Genomic DNA, 25,366 nt, shown 5'->3' with positions numbered 1-25,366 from the left:
TTTTTAATTCCAATCTTTTCCTACCCTGAACCAAAACCCATTACTGCACCATACCATATCAATCTTACCATTCCTACCTTTAAGGTTTTTGTTTTCCTTCTTGTCTTCATCGGGTTTGCTGATGAACCGCCTACCTGGCACACAATCACCCTCAGGCGCTGGCTTTGCAGATTCATCTTCCCCTTTAGTATTGTCATCGCCGTCGGAATCAGGGCTTGGCATCGGAGGTGCTTTTGACGCCACCTTGGGGTCCGTCACAGGCAGGCAGCACGATGGATTGAATGTGTACTGCTTGCCACCCACCATTACCAGCATGTCACCGTCTTTCCGGATTTCGATGAGGCGACCGAGTTTGCCACAGGCCTTCAAGGTAGGACCATGTTTTGTTGACCGTTTACAACTCAGATATGCACATCAACATCTAAATAGGCGCCTTGAGGACCATTCTTAACAGATTCAAGTTTTAAAGGATTCATTTTCAACCTAAGATACTAACTAGCTGCAAACAGTGTAAGACCTGAACAGCCTGCCAGTTAATCCCAGGCAGTTCTGTTTTTATGCTGGTTGCATATAGCCATTTTCCCTTTGCTTCTGAGTGGGAAAGGGCTTAGGTGTGAATATGGCAACCACCAAAACAAATCCCCTCACAATTTATGCAACTATTATTCCATATTAGAAGTGTTACAACTCTGAAAAGTGTAACTCACAGGAAGAGCTTTGCCCGCAATTAAAATAAGCCTTCCTTAGATTCCAACTAACACATTGTTTTGTTTAATTGCAATAGCGCAAAATGCAGAAAGTAACCATACAGCACTTGTATTGTTTTCTGTCACATTGTTTTTTGACACTCTAAGCATTGGATGAAATAGCTATGTGTGTGTTAGGACATACATTTATTTGCAATCACAATAACACCAATTAAAACAAATAAAAAAGAATAATTAAGGCGACAGAAAAACTTTTTTCTCTTTACCATCTCCATTCCAGCCGGCATCCCTCCATGGCCGTTCTGCAGTATTTTCAACTTGCTCTTATCTGGGATGATCTCCACGGCATCTTTCTCACAGAAACCACACACCTGCAATACAGTGGAGCTGAAGTGTTGCACATGTTGCATGCAATCATTGGACTGATACTCATATTAAGGATCTGATATTAGTTGTCATATCATACCTTTGGCGAGCTTACTAACGAATTTCCTGGACAAGTTTAGTAAAATATGGTATGAAATGACACAAGGAGCGTCAGATCTTTTTTATCACATGCTTTTTAATAAGCAAATTAAATAAATATTTACGCAAACATAATGATAAATCCTGAATGATGTTTACATTTCGTGACGTCATTTGACGTTGCAACGTAATTTCAGCAAAATAACAAAATTTGATTGGTCAATCGAAGGAAAACTAAGCCAATGAAAAATAAAAAGTATATAACACATGTGTAAGATTAAACATGAGATATGTTTGACAGAAACACAATGCCCCCTATTGCTCCGCTTTGAAATAAAATTTCAATATATCATTTGGCAGATTTAGAAATTATCTCCCTTTTAAAGCATATAACTTCCTTTGGATTGTATTTTTTGACTTTTGACCTTGAAGGATGACCTTGACTTTGACCTTTCACCACTCAAAATGTGCAGCTTCATGAGATACACATGCATGCCAAATATCAAGTTGCTATCTTCAAAAAAGCAAAAGTTATGGCCAATGTTAAGGTTTTCGGACAGACAGACGGACGGTTCAACTGCTATATGCCACCCTACCGGGGGCATACAAATTCGTAATGGTTATATTACATGGGAAACAGGGTATGGCATGTGATAAAAATGTATTTTGGATGATTCATTAATTCACTTTTGTGGCAAACAAACAAAGAGTTTAAACGAGAAATTCAAGTACAATGTTGGTTTTGTTGTTGTTGTTTTCACCAACATAGAGAGATCTTGAGAACCCTCCCTGATTGGCAATTCAACCTGGGACATACCAGTTAGAGGACGAAAACTACTTTCACTTCCATGTCTCCTTCACTTGTATATTGGTTACAAAATGAGCTCCTTAGGCCGAAAACATAACCACACAAACTTGAAACATTAAAACAAAGCAACGACTTTTTAAAATTGTGTCAACCTTGTAACTATGAGGTTCTGGCTTCAATCCCCACTCAAGGGGTTTCCCAGGATCTTTCAAAAGAGGGGGGGGGGGGGGGGTCTGACTGACTGACAACCAAGGCCTGTAGTTTATCAAAGAGATCATAGCCAGAGTTCATCATGTATCTATGGACATAAGTCCACAGGTATGTAATAAACCCAACCATTCACAAATTAGTACAGGAAAGAAATGATAATATATCATTTAAAAAACACCTTTGACAAATCAATCATTTGAGATATAAATAATCAAAATAAAAAATCTGTACAGTAACTGTGAAAAGAACTTAAATTCTTAGTAAGGAAATATATAATCTGAGATTTATAATTATATAAATTTCTTCCTTTGAAAATAATTGTCTCTAACAAATCTCTATTTTTAGTAGCAACAAATCTCTATTTTTAGTAGCAAATAATTAAAAGCCACTACTGTGACCTTGAAGGATGACCTTGACCTTTTACCATGATGTGTTTGTCAGAAACACAATGCCGCCTACTGTGCCTCTTTGATTTATTTAACAAAAATATAAAATTTGGCAGGTCATATAATTATGTCCATTTAAAGCTTATTACTCACCGTAGATTTATTTTTTCGACCCCGTTACCTAGTTTTTGACCCGGCATGACCCATATTCGAACTTGACCTAGATATTGTCTAGATACAACTTCTGACCAAGTTTGGTAAAGATCGGAAGAAAACTATTTGATTTAGAGAGCTGACACGAAAAGTGTGACTGACAGACAGACTTACAGACGGACAGTGCGTAAACTATATACCCCCTTTTCTTTGAAAGGGGGCATAAAAAGAACTGGTTCCTCCCAGTATCCTGAAAGTCTTTTTAAGCCCAAAGCTTTCAATAAAATCAGGCTTAAATATGAAAAATTGAAAACACAGAAAATTACTCTGGATCATACTTCATACCCTGAACAAAGCAGTCTTGGATATGACGTATTCCTTGCCATCCAAGTACTGGACCCGGAATGATTCACCATTAAACAGGCTCTCTACAATGCTTCCCGTCTCAGACAGACACTGAAATAAATTATATAAGCTGTGCTCTGGAAAAAGGGGTTTAAATGAATGTGTGTAGTGTTGTCCCAGATAACCATATGTAATCCGCATTGACTACACTTTCCCCTTTTTATTGTTTTTTTTTGGTATGAAGGAAGTATTTTCACCAAAAATCAAATTCAGTTGGAAAATATCGTCCTGATTAAGCCTGAGCTGACCGCACAGGCCTATCTGGGATGACACTTTAAGAACATGCATTAAACCCCATTTTCCCAAAACAAGCCTCATATATCAATTTTTAAAAGCATGTACAGCTGAAATACAACATTGCCAAAAGTTAAAGGGAAAGGATTTACTTGAAACTTGTCTTTTTTATAAACATCTACACAGGAAAGGAAAATACAAATAACTCTTTTTTATGATTTATGCAGCTTTTATTATAATATAGTTTTTAATGAAGTCCAAAAGCATTCACCCAGAAAAGCTTTTGTATTTGGGTAAATATATGTGTACTTTGGAATATGTGAGTAAAGGAACACTCTCTATAACATGTGAATGCAAAATAAAGAAAACTTTGCAATTTTCTAAAAAAATTATAAAAACAAGGCTGTTTGTAAAACATGCATGCCCCCCATATGGGCTGTCAGTTGTAATTGCAGCCATTGTGTGAATACATTTTTTGTCACTGTGACATTGACCTTTTACCTAGTGACCTGAAAATCAATAGGGGTCATCTGCCAGTCATGATCAATGTATCTATGAAGTTTCATGATCCTTGGCCTAATTATTCTTGAGTTCTCATCAGGAAAGCATTTTACTGTTTCAAGTCACTCTTACATTGACCTTTGACCTAGTGACCTGAAAATTATAGGGGTCATCTGCCAGTCATGATCAATGTACCTATGAAATTTCATGATCCTAGGCGTAAGCATTCTTGAGTTATCATCTGGAAACCATTTTAATGTTTCATGTCACTGTGACCTTGACCTTTGACCTAGTGACCTGAAAATCAATAGGGGTCATCTGCCAGTCATGATCAATGATCCTTTGAAGTTTCATGATCCTAGGCGTATGCATACTTGAGTTATCATCCGGAAACCATTTTACTGTTTCGAGTCACTGTGACCTTGACCTTTGACCTAGTGTCCTGAAAATCTATAGGGGTCATCTGCCAGTCATGATCAATGTACCTATGAAGTTTCATGATCCTAGGCCTAAGCATTCTTGAGTTATCATCCGGACACCATTTTACTATTTCGAGTCACTGTGACCTTGACCTTTGACCTAGTGACCTGAAAATCAATAGGGGTCATCTGCCATTCATGATCAATGAACCTATGAAGTGAAGTTTCATGATCCTAAGCCTAAGCATTCTTGAATTATCATCCGGAAACCATTTTACAATTTTGAGTCACTGTGACCTTGACCTTTGACCTAGTGACCTGAAAATCAATAGGGGTCATCTGCCAGTCATTATCAATGCACCTATGAAGTTTCATGATCCTAGGCCTAAGCGTTCTTGAGTTATCATCCGGAAACCATCTGGTGGACGGACCGACATGTGCAAAACAATATACCCCCTATTCTTCGAAGGGGGCATACAAATTGTTAAAGCTTAATGTATACACACTTCAAAATGCTTTCAAAGATTTTTAGAACAGCCACTTATGACTGAAGTACTGTTATGTAATTAACTTTCTGCATTAATGTTTTTTTCAATTATACACTTTGGTATCCATGTAGCGTCAAGTGGAAATGAAATCTGGGGCAAATGATGTATTCATGCACAGATTAACAAGTAAATAACCTTATACATCTAACTTTTTGGGGGGCAGATAGAGACCAATTGTTTAGTGTAGCTACATGCAGGCAAAGAAAACTGGCACCACAACATAACAAAAATGGAGGATAAATCCAATAAACATCAAAAATCCACAGGAGGGAAGCCCATAGTATTATTTTTTTTATATATATTCTATAATAGCATATATTAAAAAAATACTATGGGCTTCCTTTCTGTGCAAAAATCATAAGACTTCATAAAAATAAACAAAAAGAAGTCATTATATTGTGCTTGATTGCTACATCCTGGAAATTATTACATAAAAGTAAGTTTGAATTCACAATTTAAACCTTCTGATGACATAAACAAATGTTCCTTGATACCTGTGTGGCTTTTGTGTCCCAGCCCCCAGGTACCTTCCCATCTTTGTTGGCTTGGGCCTGTATGGCATTGAGCTCCTCCAAGGTCAAGTTCACCGTGACCTTGTCCCCTACTTTAAGTTTCGTAATACCTGAATAGGAAGATAGAGCTGCTGAGTGCTTGTACTGGTATTTAATTGTTAAATTATTGGCATTCAAACATTTTCTACTCCTTTTCTATCAACAAATGAGTCTAAAACTGCACTGACTGCTAAACATTTCTTAACTACTTCAAATAAAATTATATGGGTAGGATCTACAGGAATAAACAGGCAGGTGCGCTAAAAACGTAATGCTTTTTACTTTCTGTATGTTGCCTGACCAGGTCAACACAAACCATGAAAATCTTTTGTAAATTTAAAACATCCTTTGTAAAAATTCACACACACAAATTAAGTAAAAATATGAATTACAAGTTTTAAATCATAGGCAGGTGGTGTGCATACACTGTAGTATTAGAAATAACCTTTTATAAGATGATATCAACCCATGGGAAGAAAAAACAAGTTACAGGACATGAGGTCCAAAATCTTTTAAAATTTACCGGACCTCAACAGATTTTAACGCTTCTCTTCTAATCAAACATTGGAAAATACCTTTCATTTTTATTATCATGACATTCGCAATGTTTAAAAATTCTCAATACAATAAAAAAAATAATTAACATGCAATATTAAAACATGGATAAACTTAATTAAAAGTGAAGAGAGCTTTGTGATTTTTTAAAATAAATGTTCGTGATTGTTGAAACAGACACTCGTTGTGCTGACTTTCGGAACAGGCAAAGATTGTTTGGTTCCCTGCATTGGTGGCATTGGTGACATTGACGACATTTGCTAATTTGGTGAATGGTTGAGCAGGCCCTGCTGTTGTGTTGCTTACGTCATGAAACAAGATGCATAGGACTGATTCTAAGACTTGCACTTGGAGTTTGTTACCTCACCAGCATATAAAGCAAGTTCAACTAGACCAGTCCATATTCCTAGTTTCCTTTTAACTTTTATCTCAAAGTTGTACATATTGTTGGGTTGTGTTGTTGTTTTTTGTAGAATACAATGATAAAAAAAAATCAGAAAAAATACCGGAATTATTCAAATTTTATCACAAATATCCGAGGTCAGATTTTTTAGCGTGGAATGGTGATATCTATAAAATACAAGAATTCTCAAATCAACAAAAGGTAATTGCTCTGCATGGAAACTTCCAGAGAAGATGATGACAAACACCACTTACATAAGAACAACAATCTACCAAGCCCCTCCATAATCCACTCACCTAAGAAAGGCAAATGGTCTGAATAGACTTTTCCAATAGGAACAACCTTGGACGCGATGACGTCGACGTATCCCTCCGCTCCAAACCTGTACTCCTTCATCTCTTTGCCCACATCCCACTTTACCCGCACCCACGCACGGTATTTCCCGTCCTTCTCATCAACAAACGCCTTGATGATGCCTCGGCCTGTCTCCCCTGAATTAAATGCAGCATTTTCTTTGAAAACTTGTATTAATACACTTTCCACTTAAACTGGATTTTTTTCTATAAGAGACTTCCTTTAAACAAAAGTGGAAAATGTCATCTCTGATAAGCCTGTGTGGACTGCACAGGCTAATATGTGACAGCACTTTACGCACTTGCATTAAGCCCCATTTTCCCAGATTAAGGCTTAATGAGCATTTAATGTGTAAATGAGAACTGTTCATTATTTAATGAGGAGTGTTTGGGGAAAAAGGCATATGCTGCATTCAATAAATTCATATGCCTACAGAGGAAACCTTGTCAGTATTGATTCATCAGCCAATTTGAATAAGTCAAAGTCCAATAGTAAGCCAATGTCAAGGTCAGAATGAGGTCAAGTGATTTGAGTCTATTGGTTGGATTAAAAGGCAACATCCATGCAAGTGTCAGAGCTTTATAAGAAGAAATATTGGCGTTAGACGAAACATATCATTTTGGGTTTACAAAGTACGGACTCAAGATTGCCGAACGGATGGATGGAAAAGAAGACATGGAAATGTGTGCCTATATGGCTCCAGGCATCTGCAGAAGTTGGGAGCTGGGGAAATCAAATAGCAACGTGTAATGTTTATCAGGTATGGAAATTCCGATTTATTATAAAAAGTTTGACTTCAATTAATAAAAGTCTGACTTGACTTTCATTAAAAAATTACAAGTCACTACTACAGAATGTCTCCGTTACGCTGTGCTAATACAAGTCAAATACATGTCTGCCTTATCACTTTTAGTTAAATTATGCATAAAATAGATTGCTAAGTTGAAAAGTTAGCTGTACTTCGACAGACAAGGGTGTGCATATGAAGGGCTCATAAAAAAATAGACATCAATGGTGAATCAAATAAAACACCCTTTATAATGAGTAGCATATAATTAATTATTCATATGAGCCGTGTCTTAAGTTTCTACCCAATTAACCCTTAAAGCGCTGGAGCTGAATTTTAAAGGCCTTTGCAAACAGTTTGGATCCAGATGAGACGCCACAGAACGAGGCGTCTCATCAGGATCCAAACTGTTTGCTATTCTGATAGTATTCTTTGAAAAAAATCGAAGAAAATGCTAATTTTAGAAATTCTGCAGACGACATTTTAGCAGATGACAAATTTCCCAGCATGCGAAGGGTTAAGTTCGCTCAGCCTGCACAGGCTAATTAGGGAAAAAACTTTCCGCTCTTCTGGGATTTTTTGTTTTGATGAAGTTTATTGATAAATCAAGATTCATTAATTGTCTCTGATAAGCTTGTATGGACTGCACAGGCTAATATGAGATGACACTTTACAAACATGCATTAAGCCCAGCTTTCCCAGAACAGGACTCATATAAAAAAGAGAAGCCTTTTACAGGAATACCTACCATCTGCGCCAGTATAATTCCAGTGGGGTCCTCTTATGACTTCTGTCTTCTCTGTGACGCCCATCAAGCGAAGAAACTGTGAGTTTTTACGAGGTGGGAGAGGAACTCTTTAAACAAACATTATAAGTGTTTAAACAGCAACCCACACAATCAAAAAATAGTATGACAGGGATTTCCGCCTAAACAGATTTTCAATTCTTTAAACAATTATCATAAAATAATCTTACTGTGCATTAGTTTTTAATTGTACACACTTGTATAATGTGCATTAAGTTGACCAGTCTACCAGAAAAAAAACAACTTACATATCGCTTGATGCTGAATCCAGCCTATAGAATGTGTGATCTAGATTGTGTTTATCGCCGTGGTAACAAACGGTACACAAATCCTCCTTGCAGTCTCTGCATGTGAACAACATCCCTCGGATTGGAGAACTGTTACACCCGGAGCACTTCTTTTTATGGGAGATACCTGCAAAAGAATGCATGTTCAATTTGTGACGACTAGGTTTTGGAGGAAAAAGCTCTGTACATATGTTGATGTCTATAACTTTATATCTTTATTCATTGTTATTCAAAATGTATATACTTAATTTAAGAATATAAGTGTCTCTTCATAAAGAAGTCATACGGAGAAAAGATTCAGATTTAATAAAAATTAAATAATGATGCTATGGTCAAAATTGCTTTTTCCAAAAAAGACGTGCCTTTAAATTTGATGAGCCAGTGGTTAACTGGCACCAAGTTCAAGAGGCTATATATGCGACTTTTGTTTATCAACTGTTCAAAAGCCATGAAACATATTTGCAAAGCTTTCAACCTATAGTGTATGCAAATTGGGATTTATTTAAACAATTAATTCCTCATGAAGGGATAAAATTAAGTTCTTACCAACTTGTTGTAAATCATATGCTCGAAGGTCATATTGGCCGGTAAACCCAGAGTTGTAGTTGCGTTCTTGGCCAGTGTCCCACACAACATGCACCCTATTATTGGTTACAGTTTTAGGGACATAGCTTAGTATCCCTAGATTTGTTTCGTCATGATTCTTGACAGTTGCCCTGAAGTCCGGACCCCTGATGACCCGAACTCCTGGTTTCATCCAGTCTGGCCATTGTGGATCCGCAGGCTAGATACATAGAAGGGAACATTATATTGTTTGCTGCTTGGTTGGATTTTTATCCCTTTTTTGGACACCTTTTACATTTATTTGTAGTAGTTACACTTCTTTGAAGGTTACATGTTATGTATTACCAATGGGTTTGTAATAAGGACTATTAAAGCCACATAAAAAAAAAAAATCAAAAAATGTTTCGTAAGGTAAAGTTAACCCATAAAAAAAGTAGTGTTCCCTTGTCTATAATTAAAAAAGGAATATCTTATAATTTGTTATAAACATTATTTTAAGTTTAATGTTTATCTTTTCTGCTAATAAAATAATCCATATTATTGATAACAAGAGATGTGTTTGTCAGAAACACAATGCCCCCTATTGCGCGGTTTTAAAACAAAAACTCAATATATTATTTGGCAGGTTTTGAAATTATCTCCCTTTTAAAGCTTATTACTTCCCTTGGATTGTATTTTAAGACTTTTGACCTTGAAGGATGACCTTGACCTTTCACCACTCAAAATTTGCAGCTCCATGAGATACACATGCATGCCAAATATCAAGTTGCTATCTTCAATATAGCAAAAGTTATGGTCAATGTTAAAGTTTTCGGATGGACTGACGTATGGACGGACGGGCAGAGAGTTCAAATGCTATATGCCACCCAAAGACCTATAGAATACGTATTCTATAGGTCTTTGATGCCACCCTACCAGGGACATAAAAAGTCAATATATATCTCTTAATTGACTGAATATACAGCAATCAGACTTCAAATACTATAAATTAGCAGTTTAATTGAATTTTAATTGATTATTTCTTGTAGTGGTATATGGTTCAAAGTCATATAAGTGTGAAAAAAGTGTATTTGTTTGCAAGTTGTTATTCTTTATTGTTGTTTATAAGACTATACCAAATCAATTTATTTAAATATTTTTTTCCAGTTTTTGTTTCAATGTGTGTCACTTTCACTTTCCTAGTATTTTATACATGTGTATGGATATGCATTTTCCTAATATTTTGCCCATGTTTACTCGGAGATAAAGCTAAAATGGTATGCATGAAAATGAATGGTATCATTTTAAAACTATGTATTGCATTACAACGTATTGGATTAGTATTTATAGTAACAACTGTATTGTTAATAGTTACCCTCCCACTTTTACCAGTGGCCATCACAGCAACATTGAATGAGGAAGTTATTACCAAGACACCGGTCGCTTGAATCAACACACTGGTTTCGGGTTTTACCAGTTGCACGTTCTGTAAAGAGCAAGTGCTGTAAAATTTATCACAATAAGATAACATATAAAGTTGTATTATGTATTTTATTAAATATTCATCTGGTGTCACCTTAATAAATGCATATGTTTTGACAGTTAATTAACAAGTTGAATAGATATAATCGATTGTAAATTTCTTTCATCTTGATAAATCAACATAAGTATGAAACGGTGTGACAATAACTTATGGATGCAGACATTGCACGAGCCTCTCAAGCCGGGGATATAGAGTATTTTCAACATCAGCTAAAGAATGATGTATGCAAAAGGAAAATCATAGATTACTTTCATCCGAAATCAGGTGACACAGTCGTACATTATGCATCAAGAAACGGTCACGTGAGATTGTTACAACATTTTGCAGTGGAAGGCTTCAGCCTGGAAATAACCAACTTTGATGGCAAAAGACCTCTGCACGAAGCAGCGCACGCCGGACAGAATGCCTGTGTAACGTACCTTTTGTCTGCGGGAGTGGTGGTTGACCCATTGAAAAGGGCTGATTGGTGTGTTTAATTAACATCTTTGTAGAATGTTTTTGGGTATATCTAAACATTTAAGGTGCAATATCATACTGTTTTGGTAAAATACTCTAACTTGGTATTTTGCGGTCCTTCTATTCTCCCCATATTTCATAAAGGATCTTTGGCTTTTGTTTAAAAACACACCTGTGTGACCTGTTTAATAAATCTGCAAGAGAAAATATCTTGGTACCTGAGTATCAATTGATTCTTGGTTTAGTGAAATAAGTCACTGCCAACAGAATTGCAGTTTGGCTAGCTCTTTAACTATATGGTTAGTGTCTGACTTCCACTCAGGAGACCTTGGTTTAATCCCTTTTAAAGCTCATGATTTTTCACGTTCAGTGTGAAGTGGCAAAATAAACTGGGAATAAGTTAATGGGTCTGCAGTGTTGTTGTTTTTTTCAAAATCAGGGCTGGTATCCTGCCCCACGACCCAATGGAAAAATGTATATATTTTCCCCAAATGGGACAAAAAAAATCCCAATTGAAGGTTTTTCATGCTACCCTAAAAATTTTGTTGGAGCATATAGTTACCAGTTTGTCCTTCCTTACTTCCTTCCTTATCTCCTCCTTACTTATGTCCTTACTTCCTTCCATCCATCACACTTTTGTTACAGATTTTTATTGTTAAGAAACCATCCATTGGGATATTTTTGACAGCACTTGGGAGATAGTTTTTTTTTCTAATTTGGAAAGTGTCGTTTTCCGGTAATTTATATTGAAGGAAAAAATCGCTGATGGCTTATGTTATACTGTCAAGCACTCAAATAGTCGAGCGCGCTGTCTTCTGACAGCTCTTGTTTAATTTCTAAAATAAGAATAAAAACATTGAAACATTCATTTGGGTTTTTTAGGACATAATTATATTGTTTTTATTAAGTATTGGGTCTTTTATTGGCCACAAATGCGATCATAAGAATCACTTTAAAGTATTTGTGGACAGTGGATTTATGATTTTCTTAATTGTGATTGTCTATAAATTTTATTTCTTTTTTAGGACTCCTTTAATGCTAGCTTGTTCCAAGGTTGACCTTTATGTTGTCCAGGAATTGGTGAATCATGGAGCCAACTTAAAACTCAAGAACAAAGATGGCTGGAACTGTTTCCATGTCGCGGTCAGGTATACCTGTACTTAATTAAATATTTGTGAATCAACTGTTTATCAATTAAGGATTTTGTCCAAGATAAAAATCTACATGAATTCATTATCCAATGAAAGATATTCTTGTTTTTAAGTGTTCACAAAGTCATTCCTTACATAAAAAGAAGTATGTACTAATCAACCAGGTTTTCAATTGTGACAAGTATATAAGTTTTTATGCTCCCCATAATTGTTTTTGGGGGAGCATATAGTCACCGCTTCGTCTGTCCGTGCGTGTGTCTTTCCGTCCGTGCACAATTTTCGTCCGGGCTATTTTTTGGGGGGGAGCATATAATTGCCGCTTTGTCTGTCCGTGCGTGTGTCCGTCCGTGCACAATTTTTGTCCGGGCTATTTCTCAGCAATTAATGACCGGAATTCAATTAAACTTTATGGAAAGCTTTACTACCAAGAGGAGATGTGCATATTATCAGCCGGTTCTGGACAAATGATTTTTCACAGAGTTATGGCCTTTTGAAATTTTCCATTAACTGTACATATAGTGCAATTCTTGTCCCCCCAACTACTAGACGTTTCCTTTTATCTGAATATATACCGTAATGACTCTATGTTTTCGGACACTCTAAGTTTTCGGACACCCCGTTTTTTAGCAAAAATAATTATTTTTCGTGACTCTTAATTTTCGGACACACAAGTTTTCGTCCATAATTAATGTCTCTAAGTTTTCAGACAGTATATTTTACAGCGCTATTTTACAAAATTTCGGTCCTGTTTTCGATAATTAATGACACTTCGATCATGGGGTTTTACAACCAGATTAGCATCATAAAACATGACAGGTGCATGCCTGAGGGCAACGGACCATTACATTTGCGTTATAGGGTAAATAACCTTGTAAACCGGTATGAATCAATGGTTTCGCCCGATAGCATAAGCGTTATGACAATTACCAGTGGTAGTGCCAATTAACGTGAGTGAATCCACATGAGTGAATCCTTTGTCTGTGGTTAAACCACGTGACCTATGTATCGGTCAGCTTAGCAATTAGTGACGTCACAGCAGAACTGTGCTATTATCTACCGCAATGGTACTTCCCCTTCTCAGTAAAATACTTGACAAATACTAAACGCTTCAAAGTGTTATGCTCCCTATTGCAAGTTTTACGAACAATGGAAGGTGTAAGACAACAACTATCGGAAATGAACAAACAAAGAATTCATTGTTTGCTTTTTTGCGTTAATTACAGGTTCATACTAGCGAGTATCGGTACATCACATGCTCATCTTTAAACTCAATGGTCAAAGTACAACCTTGTAGTAACGATCTGTCAAATAAATTAAGCATTTAAAATTATTTAAAATGCAGTGCAAACACATATAACTGTAATTTATACTATACGGCATGGCATTTTACAAGCGCGTGCTATTACCCGTAGTCGTTGATACAATTGACGCTATTTCGGACACTTCAATTTTCGACTCTAAGTTTTTGGACACCTGTATTATGTGAATATTTTCCGTATCTAAGTTTTCAGACACGAAAAAAAATTATTATTTTTAAGTGTCCGAAAACATAGAGTAATTACGGTAGTGCAATATTGTGACCAAAAAAACCTTTGGGGAGCGTCACCCGTCTCCGACAGTTTCTTGTTAAAGAAGGATAGAAGAAAATAAATCATAAAAGCCATTGTAAAAAAACAACATGCTGTGATCTTGCCAGTGGGCATATTCTGGCACTAGGGTTAAAATTGCAAAACTTGTTTGTGTACAACTTTTACTGTATATTACATGTAAAGAGTTTTTTTAACCATTGCATCGTACAGTAACTGTTGTATCAGGGTTTTTTTTCCACTTTTTGGGAAGATAGCCCATGGCTTTGGAATTGGGAATTTTATCGGCATTTTCATGAAATTGGGAAAATAAATTCATCAGCCTTTTTTTCCACACGAAATGTCCACTGATTAGGGAAATACTAAATTTGATTTAACTCTTTATAATCATTCAAATTAAAAGAAAAAATCATATAATACTTTGTTAGATGTAATTGAATTAAAATTGAGATAAAATACACATAAGACTTCTTTCTAAAAAAAAAAAAAAAAAAAAAAAAAATTTTTTTTTTGTTTTTTTGGCAATTGGGAATTTTTTGCCACATTTTGGGAAAAAAGTATACTTTTTGGGATTGGGAACATAGCCGAATTTCGGCTATAAAATCGGGCCAATAAAAACCCTGGTTGTATAATAATCATAATTAATGCATGTTTGATATGATTCTTTTTTTCAGAACTGAAATTTAAATTGTATATATTTAAGGTCATTGTTCCGGTCCATTGAAAAGGCCATGTGGATGAGAAATTTTTTCCTATATGGCTGTAGCAAAACCTTTTGAACACTCTAGAGGTCGTATTTATTGCAAGAAGTTTGAACCTCACAAATGAAAGTGTGCTCATGGTTTTCAGGGAGGGCAATCTGGACATTATTGCCTATCTTCTTGACTGTGATTCTACTTTGTGGGACACAGTCAGTCTCAATGGCAGGTCTCCACTGCACACGGCAGGTATCTCTTACTAATATTGATTACATTTTACAAGATTTTATAACCTCAACCATACACCACCATGTTTCGTATAATTTATACATTCTCAACCAGTGTTGTTGTTTTATTTCTTTCAAATTATGGTCCAGTAGGAGGATGCATTCCCCAATGGAAAAAGTATATATTTTCCCCAAATGTGACCTACAAAATCCCAATGGAAGGTTTACAAAAAATATATTTTTTTAATAAATCTAAAAATATCATTGATCTCCAAATCCAATTCTATGAGTTGAACTTCAAAAAATGTAATTTTGAAAACCCTTTTATGATCAATTTTAAGGTATTAGTAAGCATAAACTCAACAATATTAATTTCCCAATTTTAGTCCAAAGGACTCAATATTTCCCAATCTAAACAGACCAAGACCCATTCCCCAAAATGGTGAAAATAAAAACTGTTATCAATTCAAGTCTTTGTGATTACAATTTGTTTGTTGACTCAACAAAACTTGATCAGAACAGGTGACCCAATTATATCTCAAATGATTTTACAACTGGGTCATGTTGGGTTAAAAACTATTTCACTGGGTCAACTTAAAGAAAAAGCCTGCTGAGAGTTAACACTCACGAAGTCACAATTTGTTAACTCAATTTTTGTGAAATTTTCTTTGAACATATGTCCAAATGGTATCTCGGCTGATTTTTGAAGATACTTCCACTTCATAAGAAAAGCATGGCCCCCAGGGGGGATATTTTTTCCTATATGGGTATGATAAACATTTGGAACACTAATGAGGTCTCATTTATTTACAAACCGTCTAAGAATATTTGACACAATATCTCACCTAAGCTCAAAAGCGGGTCATGTACGTTCAAGACTAGGTAATAACTTAAGGTTGAAATAAAGAAAGAGCTTGTGAATACCTTAGAAGGTTGCCAAATCTTCATGAAACTTGGTATAAATCTTGATTATATCTTAACGAGGTTGAAATTCGGTTACAAGGATCAAAATCTTAGTCACAAGGTCAAATTAAAGAAAAAGCTTGTGAACACTCCACAGGCCCTTCTCTAGAGGCCCTTTTTATTTTCTGATTTTCATGAAACAAGTGAAGAGCATTTGTTGAAGTAATATCTCAAACAAATTCGAAACTGGATCAAGGTGGGCCAAAAATAAGATAACTCGGTCAAATTTAAGAAAATGTTTGTGAACTCCCTAGGGGCCATATTTATTTCCAAATCTTCATGAATGTTGGGCAGAATTATATATATCATTGTCCCAATGTTATCTAGGCTGAATTTCCTCGATATTGGGTCAAATGGCATCAAAAACTAGATCACTGGGTCAAAATAAAGTAAAATACATGCACAATCCAGATGCCAAATTTTGTGCCCAATCAATATGAAATTTTTATTGGAATATTTTTATGTCCCCCACCACTATAGTTGGGGACATATTGTTTTTGCCCTGTCTGTTGGTTGGTTGGTTTGTTTGCTCCAATTTTAACATTTTGCCATAACTTTCGCAAATATTGAAGATAGCAACTTGATATTTGGCATGCATGTGTATCTCATGGAGCTGCACATTTTGAGTGGTAAAAGGTCAAGGTCATGGTTCAAGGTCAAAGTCAAATATATAGCTCCAAAGCGGCGCAGTAGGGGACATAGTGTTTCTGACAAACACATATCTTGTTTCTAATGATATCTTTGCCGAGTTATAAAATAGTTCTCGAAACATCGCAACAGCTAATCAAAGCAGTTTAGGCCTGCGACCTCGGCCCTTTTGCACTCTTGTTTTTAGCTCGACTATTATATATGAAATATATATAGTGGAGCTTTCCTACTCACCCCGGCGTCGGCGTTTCCGTTCCGTTAGCGTGCAAATGTTAAAGTTTTCGTACTTCCCCAATTATTTTCATTGTCCCTTGACATATTGCTTTCATATTTTGCATACTTGTTTACCAACATGACCCCAACCTATAAACAAGAGCAGACAACTCTATCAAGCATTTTGTCATAATTATGGCCCCTTTTCCACTTAGAATATGCAGCAAATGTTAAAGTTTGGGTACTACACCAAATATTTTCAATGTCCCTTGACATATTGCTTTCATATTTTGCATACTTGTTTACCATCATGACCCCAACCTATAAACAAAAGCATACAACTGTATCAAGCATTTTGACAGAATTATTGCCCCTTTAATACTTAGAATATGCATATTATTGATAAATCTATGTTAAACTTTGCGTACTACCCCAAATATTTCCTATACTAGTATCCTTTGACATATTGCTTTTATATTTTGCATACTTGTTAACCAACATGACCCCAACCTATAAACAAGAGCAGACCACTGTATCACGCATTTTGACATAATTATTGCCCCTTTTACTTTTAGATAATTGAACATTTTCCTTAAATTGTCATAACTTATTTATTTATGATCACATTTTATTTTTACTTTGCCAAAACAACACTTACCTGAATACCACAATGGATTCCACCCAAACAATACCGCACGCCCTTACCCAGAATCCCTTCCCCCCCTAACCCCCCCCCCCATTTTTTTTTTTAAACATCATCTAATTAATAACCACATCCCACATCGTACCCCCCTCTAACCCCCCCCCCCCTACCCCCGCTCCCAATTTTTTTTTGCTTTTTTTATTTTTGAAAGATCGTCTAATAAATGACAATTTCCCCATGATGGCTTACGTTATACTGTCAAGCACTCGAATAGTCAAGCGCGCTGTCCTCTGACAGCTCTTGTTGTTTTTTCTGACCAATACCTCAAAACTATTTTATTTTGATGCTTCTTTCATTCTTCCTGTAGCTCTTCATGGTCATGTGGGCGTGGTCAGATACCTTTTAGAGGCGTGTCACTACGTGACTGACACCCAGGACAGCTGTGGCTCCACCCCTCTCATGGATGCCGTCAGGGAGGACAGCATTGGTTGCATGGAGCTTCTGATACACATGCATTGTGTAAGTTATGCTTAAATAAGAGCATTTCAACCTGTTTGCAGTCCCTAAGAAAATCAAATTAAATTACAGACCTTTCTTACTAGGAACACGTGTTTCATTTCTATACCTAAGATACTGATAAGAAGCAAACAACATAAAACCTGAACAGACTGCAAGTTACTTGCAAACTGTTCTGGTTTTCTGCTATTAGCCAATGCTATTTTTAATTTGCTTCTAGAGGGAAAGGGTTAGACCGATACAATGATTATGTTGGGTAAAAGTTTTAAACATGATTCTGTGTTAAAGAAATGCTGATGCCTTACTGGAAGCCTTGTCAGTTTCGATACATCTGTCCATTTGAATATAAAGTCTAAGTCCACAATGAGGTCAATATCAACATGAGGTCAGGTGATGTGAGTGTGCTGAGTGTTGAATGGAAGTATCAAACCATTTGAGTACAATGTACCCAGTATTTATGTTAACTGCATGGTCTCTTAGATTTTAATTTTGACCTTCTGAATAAGTGTTAGTCCAAAAGTAGGTGTCAGGTTAAAATAATCAGAGGTGATGGTCTTGTGTTGATGGTATTCAAAGACATCATCAATTCAGGTATAACAGATTTATAGGAAGCAAGATTGCAGTTTGACAAAACGTACCATTTTAAGTCAACCAAAAATTTAAACCTTCTGAATTAGTCAATGTCTAGGTCATAATGAGGTCAGGTATTGTGGATATGTAGAGACTGTTAACATAGATAGCATCTATGCAATTATCAAAGCTATGGAGGCCACATTATTGATGTGATCTGAAATATGGCACTTTAATTGAATCTGATACGGACGGACAAATGGAAGAAAGAAAGAGCGAACAAACAACAGCTACTGGACAGGCCAATCCCTATTTGCTTCTTCGCATCAGTATTTCCTGAGGATATAAAAAAACATTGTGTGCTAACAACTACAGGGAGAGGTTGTTGTTTAGAACTCTTTTTCGTAAAATATAAAAAATATGCTGTCTATAAAGCTTTGATAGTTGCATGGATGTTGACTTTGCACAGGGTTAACACACCCACATGACCCTTACCTCATTTCAATATTGACAGTTATCTACTTTTACACTTATACTTACTCAGAAGGTCCATTTTTTTCAATCAAAATGACAGTTTTTATATGATATGAATAATGCTTTCTACAGAGCCTAGCTGCTTGCATGTATGTTTTCTTTGCTAACTATTGAAACCCCTTCATCACACTTACCTCCCCTTCATCACACTTACCTCCCCTTCATCACACCTCAATTTGACCTTGACATTGGCCTTCTTTTTGGACCTAATTTGGACTAAGGCTTATTCATATCAGCCTATGAATCAATATTGACAAGGTTCAAAGGGTGAACACATCATTTTTTTAATGCAGTGTTAAGTGAATTGATGTTGTTTTTCACTTTTTAGGGTCAGGTTAGCTAAAACACAGATATTTTCTGCTTGGCTTTATGTTACTGTTTGTTTTTAATGTTTACGTTTAAGGGTATTTTTTAAGAAGAAACTAATTGCATGGGATGTATTTATACGGAAGATGAAGAATTATTAACAGAAGGATTTTGCAAAGATTTGTTTCAATTCATTGGTAATTGCCATAATAAATTTATATTCAACCTTGAAAATTCTGAAGAATTTGATACCAGTATGTTTTTTAGTTTAGCTTTTGAGCTTTTTTTAAACAGTGAGATAAACATTGAGATTTGAGGGAAGTCTGGAAGAACATAGATCTGTGGTTATATTAAATCTCCAATTGGAACTTGAACATGCGTGTAAATGATTGTTAAAACAGCAAGTCACATGTCTAACAGAATAGAGTTACAATGGTTGCTAGATGCTGAAGGGCTTGGTAGAAATATTGAGTCCATTTTTTTTTTTTATTTACCAGGTACTTTAAAGATCTTTAACTTGCATGGTTTCCTGTTTTAATTGACACGAGTTGCATAAACTGTACTAGACCAAAATAAGTTTATACAAACACAGATACTTAAAGGTAACACATGACGAATTGTTAAATGATCATTTCTCCTGAAATGAATTTGAAACTCAAAACACGAAGGGTATTCTTCACACATTGTGGACATTTCTGTTCCAGGCCGACGTCTTCAAAGTTGACAACCTGGGCAGGCAGTGTGTGCATGTGGCCTGTCAGACGGGAAGTCTCAACTCCCTGGTGTGCCTGGTTGAGACCCATAGGGCGGATCAAGGGATCCACATCAGCCCCAGTGGGGCTATGTGCCTTCACATAGCAGCCAAGGTAAGTGACTGGGTTACAATTGAAGTATAGGTTCTGTTCAAACAACTCTATCACAGTGACAATTATTTTGTTGTTGTTTTTATGCCCACAGATCAAATGATCAAAGGGTATATTGTTTTTGGCCTGCCTGTCTGTCTGTCTGTCATTGTATGTGTGTGTCTGTCTGTCCCAAAACTATGAGGTTGTTCATAAATTTTGCAATATTGAAGATAGCATCTTGATATTTGGCAGGCATGTGTATCTCATGGAGCTGCACATTTTGAGTGGTGAAAGGTCAAGGTCATCGGTCAAGGTCAAAGGTCAAATTTTGCAATATTAAAGATAGCAACTTGATATCTGGCATGCTTGTGTATCTCATGGAGCTGCACAGTTTGAGTGGTGAAAGGTCAAGGTTATCCTTCAAGGTCAAAGGTCAAATATATGGCTTCAAAGCGCAGTAGGGGGCATTGTGTTTCACAAACACAGCTCTTGTTACATTCTGGTACCAGTTGTTATATAAAAAAAAATCAATCTGGGTAGGTTTATATTTTAGTACTTAAATTTTGATAAATAATCATGGATTTAAAATATGGATAAAGCATTAAAAATTATTGGCCATTTTAAGGTAAAGCCAGACGGGTTGTCTCTTATGTCTCATACTAGAGAGTTGCTGGACAGTGAATCAAACATCAATTATGGTAGGCAATACATTTAACATGGTGTATTAACACTAAAGTAAACTGCATGATAAAACCAATAAAGTCACTGTTCCTCTCCTGATTTCCTCCTGTACTCAGTATGCCAATTATCATCTGGTTAACCCTTTACATGCTGGGAAATTAGTCTCCTGCTAAAATGTTGTCTGCTGAATGTCTAAAATTAACATTTTCTTTGATTTTTTTTCAAAGAATACTATCACAATAGCAAACAGTTTGGATCCTGATGAGATGCCACGTTCTGTGGTGTCTCATCTGGATCCAAACTGTTTGCAAAGACCTTCAAAATTCGGTTCCAGCGCTTAAAGGGTTAATTGATGGCAGCAGCTTTTCTTTAAACAATTACTGATACACGAAAGTCATCCGCCTAAAGCAAGTATGCAACTTTGCATATATATTTTGTTTGGAAGCTGATTTTTCAATATTTGGATATTTGTTCCCATTTCTAAATTAAACCCAAAATAAGGTTGAATATCTGCAAGAAAACCATGTACAGTGACTTTTATATCATGTTAGTTCAATTACTTTGTATTCTCTGTAACACATGTAAACCTTGTTTTTAGTTGTGAGCGTTAGCTAACAACTAATTTAGAGAGGCAGTTTTCCAAGTCAGTCTGCTTTAGACTACGCTAGGAACGACAACTGCAAGTCACTAGGCTAGGAACGATAACCACTGCCTGTTTATACTTAACCACTGGTACACTTCAGTAGACAGCCTTTATGTAAACAATAGGTTTAAGAGCTTGTTCAACGATATTGGCCAGTCTAGTGTTTATAACAGCTTGTGACATTTGCCAGTTAATCATTGAAATCTGTACATATTGGCTGCTTTCAGGGAAAACAGGGCTTAATGCTGCATTAAGTCTGTCATGTGGGCAAAATTGTTGCACAATAATTTTAAGAAAATAAAGTATTAGATACACATAACACAACATGTACATGATTATAGGCTTGTTATTCTTTAGCAAGGAAACAGAATTTTAAAGATAGTTGCCAGTGCAGCAACCAATTGTGAAAAAAGAGACATATTGTTGTTATTTTGTCTAAGTTATCTGTTTAACATTAATATGAGGATAAACAGTGCACACACATCTCGACCTGTGCCTTAAGACAAACTTTTTATAAATTTGAATGGGTTGTGTTCATTTCAAACTTGCGATATAAAAAGCTATAACATAATTTTGAAAACTGAGTTGCGTCTAAGATTATGCAATAGCGAAAAACTTCAGTGCCTTCAGCGCTTTGATTTTATTTTCCAGGAAGGCCATGTTAACGTGATCAGTTACCTTCTACAGAAGAAAGTCAACATTGATGCTCAAGACAGTAAAGGTCGCACAGGTGGGTCAAATTAATTTGTAAACATTTGGGTCATTAAAAATAGTCGCAATTAAACAGTTATAGCAACACAACTATACAAAATACCAATATTTGTTTCTGCTGAAAATATTCTTTAACATGATAACTACAATAACATACATACAGCGTCAGCATTTATTCTTCAAAACTGTGACAAGATCAAAAATGAAATTTTCCTTTTTGTTTATATTAAAAAGTTAATCTTTTTTGTTGTGTAACCTTACTGTTCTGTCATTTTCATCAACAATTTAAAAAGATAAACCTGTCTTGTCTGCGTTACATAGTTTAATTCATTTTAAGAAAACATGATCCAATTACCTTTTAATAATGTCCTTTTACAAAATGTACTCTCACTTTGTAATTGTATGTTAATTTAACATTTGAAATGAGCCAATGATACTTGCATAGGCAGATCCAAGATTTAGGGTTAGGGGTGAGCATAAATTTCTATCAAGTATTCACTGAATAATCTGAGCTCTACTTCTTGCCCAAATGTGTGCGACGCCTTAGGCAAAAAGCTCTGGTTAACATAAGCGCGAAACATCTACGTATTACTGTACTACTACGGTATTCAATGGAAACTTCACAAATGTGTGAGGTCACTTTTTGAGATTTCATGACACTGACCTATAATTGAGCAGCATAATGCCCCTTGTACTTAAAAATTTCACGTGAACTTTTGTATGCAACAATTCTTTATCCTAGTCTAATACAGATATTTGAATAAAACATGTGTGTATAGGGTCTTTATGAACATTCAATGAATAAGGCCATTAACTATGACCAGCTTTTTTCAGGTTTTTGTTGTCTTTTGTTTTCACAAAAGTCCAGTTTAAGTTTGCATGCAAGATGAAATTTATGTTAGTGTTTGCATTTAACAAGTACATATCTCAAAAAACAGCTTAGATGTCTTGAGGACCATCATTGGCAGTCATTCACCAAGGCTCATAACTCTGACCTGATATTTAAAGAATTATACCCCTGGCTTTTTGTTAATGAAATTCATGTTAGCGTAATTTTGCAATATCTCCTTTCGCTAGATGACATGTTGACCTTGCATGGGGTTGCTTTTGTGGGCCATTTGTTTCTAGGTCAAGGTCATTATTGCTTTAAGGTAATGCAAAAGTTTGTGTTTAATTACGTACGAAAGGATGGAGATATTTTGCTTAAAGAGTGAATGTATGTAGCTTAAAGGCTGTTCTAGCAAGGAATTGCATGTGCCACTGGTAGGGTCAAGTTTGTGGTTCTTAAAAGTAAAAATAGAGTCTCCACTCTTCAACTTGAGTTTGGATGGAGGTGTTGTGCTGTTATATTGTTCATAGGAAGCTTTTATCCTGACCTTGGGTGGGATCGCATTTTTGGGCCTAGGGGTCATTGAATAAGTACTTGGTGTCTTATCCCAAAATGTTAAGAACGCTCCAAGAGTGCGTATCAAACCCCTAACGTTCTGAGCGCTAGGTTGGCGCCATATCCTCCATGCCTTTTTTGACAAAAGAAATGCGCAGAAATCTATACTTCTTAATTGGTTATTGAAATGTCTATATAATCTTTGTCTCTTAGCGCTACACATAGCTGCTGGAGCTCAAAAAGCAGACTGTGTCAGAGTGTTACTGAAGCATGGTGCGAGCATCATGGAAGACCAGACTGGTTCGACACCCAAGCAGTTGGCCCTGAAACCGGAAGTGACTCAGATATTTGAACACTTGGAGAAGACTTGAGGCAGGCGTCTTTCAATTCTGTGTTAACAGCTTTGTGTTCCCTAGGTGTATTATGACTTACATCAAAGGTTGGAATGAATGACCTTAGAAAGGATTTTAGGACCAATCAATATACAAGTCATGTGACCAGGCTGGGATCAAATCCCTGTTATTGGATTAGTGGTCCAATGCTCTAACAACTTAGCTAGCTGGCCTTTTAGGAGAAGTGAGCAACTAACCCTTTCAGTGCGGGAACCGAATTTTAAAGGCCTTTGCAAACAGTTTGGATCCAGATGAGACGCCACAGAACGTGGTGTCTCATCAGGATCCAAACTGTTTGCTATTCTGTAAGTATTCTTTGAAAAAAAATCGAAGAAAATGCTAATTTTAGAAATTCAGCAGACAACATTTTTGCAGACAACAAATTTCCCAGCATGCAAAGGGCTTATCCTGGAAAGCTTAGAATTGACTTGTGTCTGCAGTGGTCTTGGAAATGTATACAGTTATGTTAAGCAGTTCTGTTTTAAGGAAACAAGGGTCTTGAATAGTCTTATGTACAAAGAGCAATCAGATAGGAGAATGATAGGACCCTGTGAGTATTATACCAATAACATGTGACCAAAAATGAAATGATTCACATAAGGTTGTATCAAGAAAAAAAAAAAAAAGTATATATATCAAGAAAGTACTTAGACAGGGTTTGAAAAGGATATAGTTTTGTAAATAATTCTGTAGTGCTCAAATGATCAGTTTATGGTTTAAACATTTGTTATGCTCCCCCAAAAAATTGGGGGGGGGGGAGCATATAGTTGCCGCTTTGTCTGTCCATGCGTGTGTGTGTGCGTCCGTCCGTCCGTGCACAATTTTTGTCCGGGCTATTTCTCAGCAACTAATGACCGGAATTCAATGAAACTTTATGGGAAGCTTCACTACCAAGAGGAGATGTGCATATTATCAGCCTGTTCTGGTCGGATGATTTTTCACAGAGTTATGGCCCTTTGAAATTTTCCATTAACTGTACATATAGTGCAATTTTTGTCCGGGCTATTTCTCAGCAACTAATGACTGGAATTCAATGAAACTTAATGGGAAGCTTCACTACCAAGAGTAGATGTGCATATTATCAGCTGGTTCTCGTCGGATGATTTTTCACAGAGTTATGGCCCTTTGAAATTTTCCATTTACTGTACATATAGTGCAATTCTTGTCCAGGCTATTTCTCAGCAACTAATGACTGGAATTCAATTAAAATTTATGGGAAGCTTCACTACCAAGAGGAGATGTGCTTATTATCAGCCAATTCTGGTCAGATGATTTTTCACAGAGTTACGGCCCTTTGAAATTTTTAAGTTGCTAAACCATCCATCGTATTATTTTGTCCAAAGTTATGCCCCTCAAGACGTTTCTTTTGATCTGAATATATAGTGCAATGTTGTGACAACAAACACTTTAGGGAGCATCACCCATCTCCGACGGTTTCTTGTTGTACTATGTATTGATTAAATGTTGAATTCAATTGATTGTAAAATGTTTTCAATTCATTTATCAAAAACTAGTGACACAGAAATATTTATTTT

The 25,366-nt window shown here is 36.1% G+C and overlaps 2 protein-coding genes across 3 annotated transcripts in view; one reads left to right on the top strand and one right to left on the bottom strand.

Annotated features, from left to right (window-relative positions):
* Nucleotides 1–10,601, bottom strand: part of LOC127877309 (E3 ubiquitin-protein ligase MIB2-like) — a 37,190-nt gene extending 26,589 nt beyond the window's left edge. Inside the window, exons 1-9 of one of the 2 annotated variants that reach the window (XM_052423029.1) lie at nucleotides 10,497–10,601; nucleotides 9,125–9,362; nucleotides 8,540–8,705; nucleotides 8,235–8,341; nucleotides 6,642–6,836; nucleotides 5,331–5,458; nucleotides 3,075–3,185; nucleotides 974–1,078; nucleotides 69–363 (exon numbers count right to left, since the gene is read on the bottom strand). In XM_052423029.1, coding sequence (XP_052278989.1) covers nucleotides 69–363; nucleotides 974–1,078; nucleotides 3,075–3,185; nucleotides 5,331–5,458; nucleotides 6,642–6,836; nucleotides 8,235–8,341; nucleotides 8,540–8,705; nucleotides 9,125–9,362; nucleotides 10,497–10,520 — 1,369 coding nt within the window. In that variant the 5' untranslated portion in view covers nucleotides 10,521–10,601. The remainder of the gene's footprint in view (nucleotides 1–68; nucleotides 364–973; nucleotides 1,079–3,074; nucleotides 3,186–5,330; nucleotides 5,459–6,641; nucleotides 6,837–8,234; nucleotides 8,342–8,539; nucleotides 8,706–9,124; nucleotides 9,363–10,496) is intronic. The other variant, XM_052423034.1, reaches the window with a different exon arrangement.
* Nucleotides 10,602–10,705: 104 nt separating this feature from the next.
* Nucleotides 10,706–25,305, top strand: LOC127865026 (ankyrin repeat domain-containing protein 16-like). Its single transcript, XM_052404895.1, has 7 exons — nucleotides 10,706–11,130; nucleotides 12,146–12,268; nucleotides 14,707–14,804; nucleotides 17,617–17,768; nucleotides 19,880–20,041; nucleotides 21,996–22,074; nucleotides 23,653–25,305. The coding sequence occupies exons 1-7, from the start codon at nucleotides 10,814–10,816 to the stop codon at nucleotides 23,808–23,810; spliced, it is 1,089 nt and encodes a 362-aa protein (XP_052260855.1). The 5' UTR covers nucleotides 10,706–10,813; the 3' UTR covers nucleotides 23,811–25,305.
* The last annotated feature ends 61 nt before the right edge of the window (nucleotides 25,306–25,366 follow it).

This window comes from Dreissena polymorpha, chromosome 1 (assembly GCF_020536995.1).
Source record: "Dreissena polymorpha isolate Duluth1 chromosome 1, UMN_Dpol_1.0, whole genome shotgun sequence".
Lineage (NCBI taxonomy): Eukaryota > Metazoa > Mollusca > Bivalvia > Myida > Dreissenidae > Dreissena > Dreissena polymorpha.
Note: the sequence above shows the minus strand (reverse complement) of the source record. Positions and strands in the feature narration are given on the sequence as shown.

What these genes read in the sequence shown, in the direction of transcription:
- LOC127865026 (XM_052404895.1), top strand. Translation starts at nt 10,814, where the DNA reads ATGGATGCAGACATTGCACGAGCCTCTCAAGCCGGGGATATAGAGTAT. An exon ending in GCCTTCACATAGCAGCCAAG is followed by an intron (nt 20,042 to 21,995) that starts GTAAGTGACTGG and finishes TTTATTTTCCAG; the next exon opens with GAAGGCCATGTTAACGTGAT. An exon ending in AGACAGTAAAGGTCGCACAG is followed by an intron (nt 22,075 to 23,652) that starts GTGGGTCAAATT and finishes TTTGTCTCTTAG; the next exon opens with CGCTACACATAGCTGCTGGA.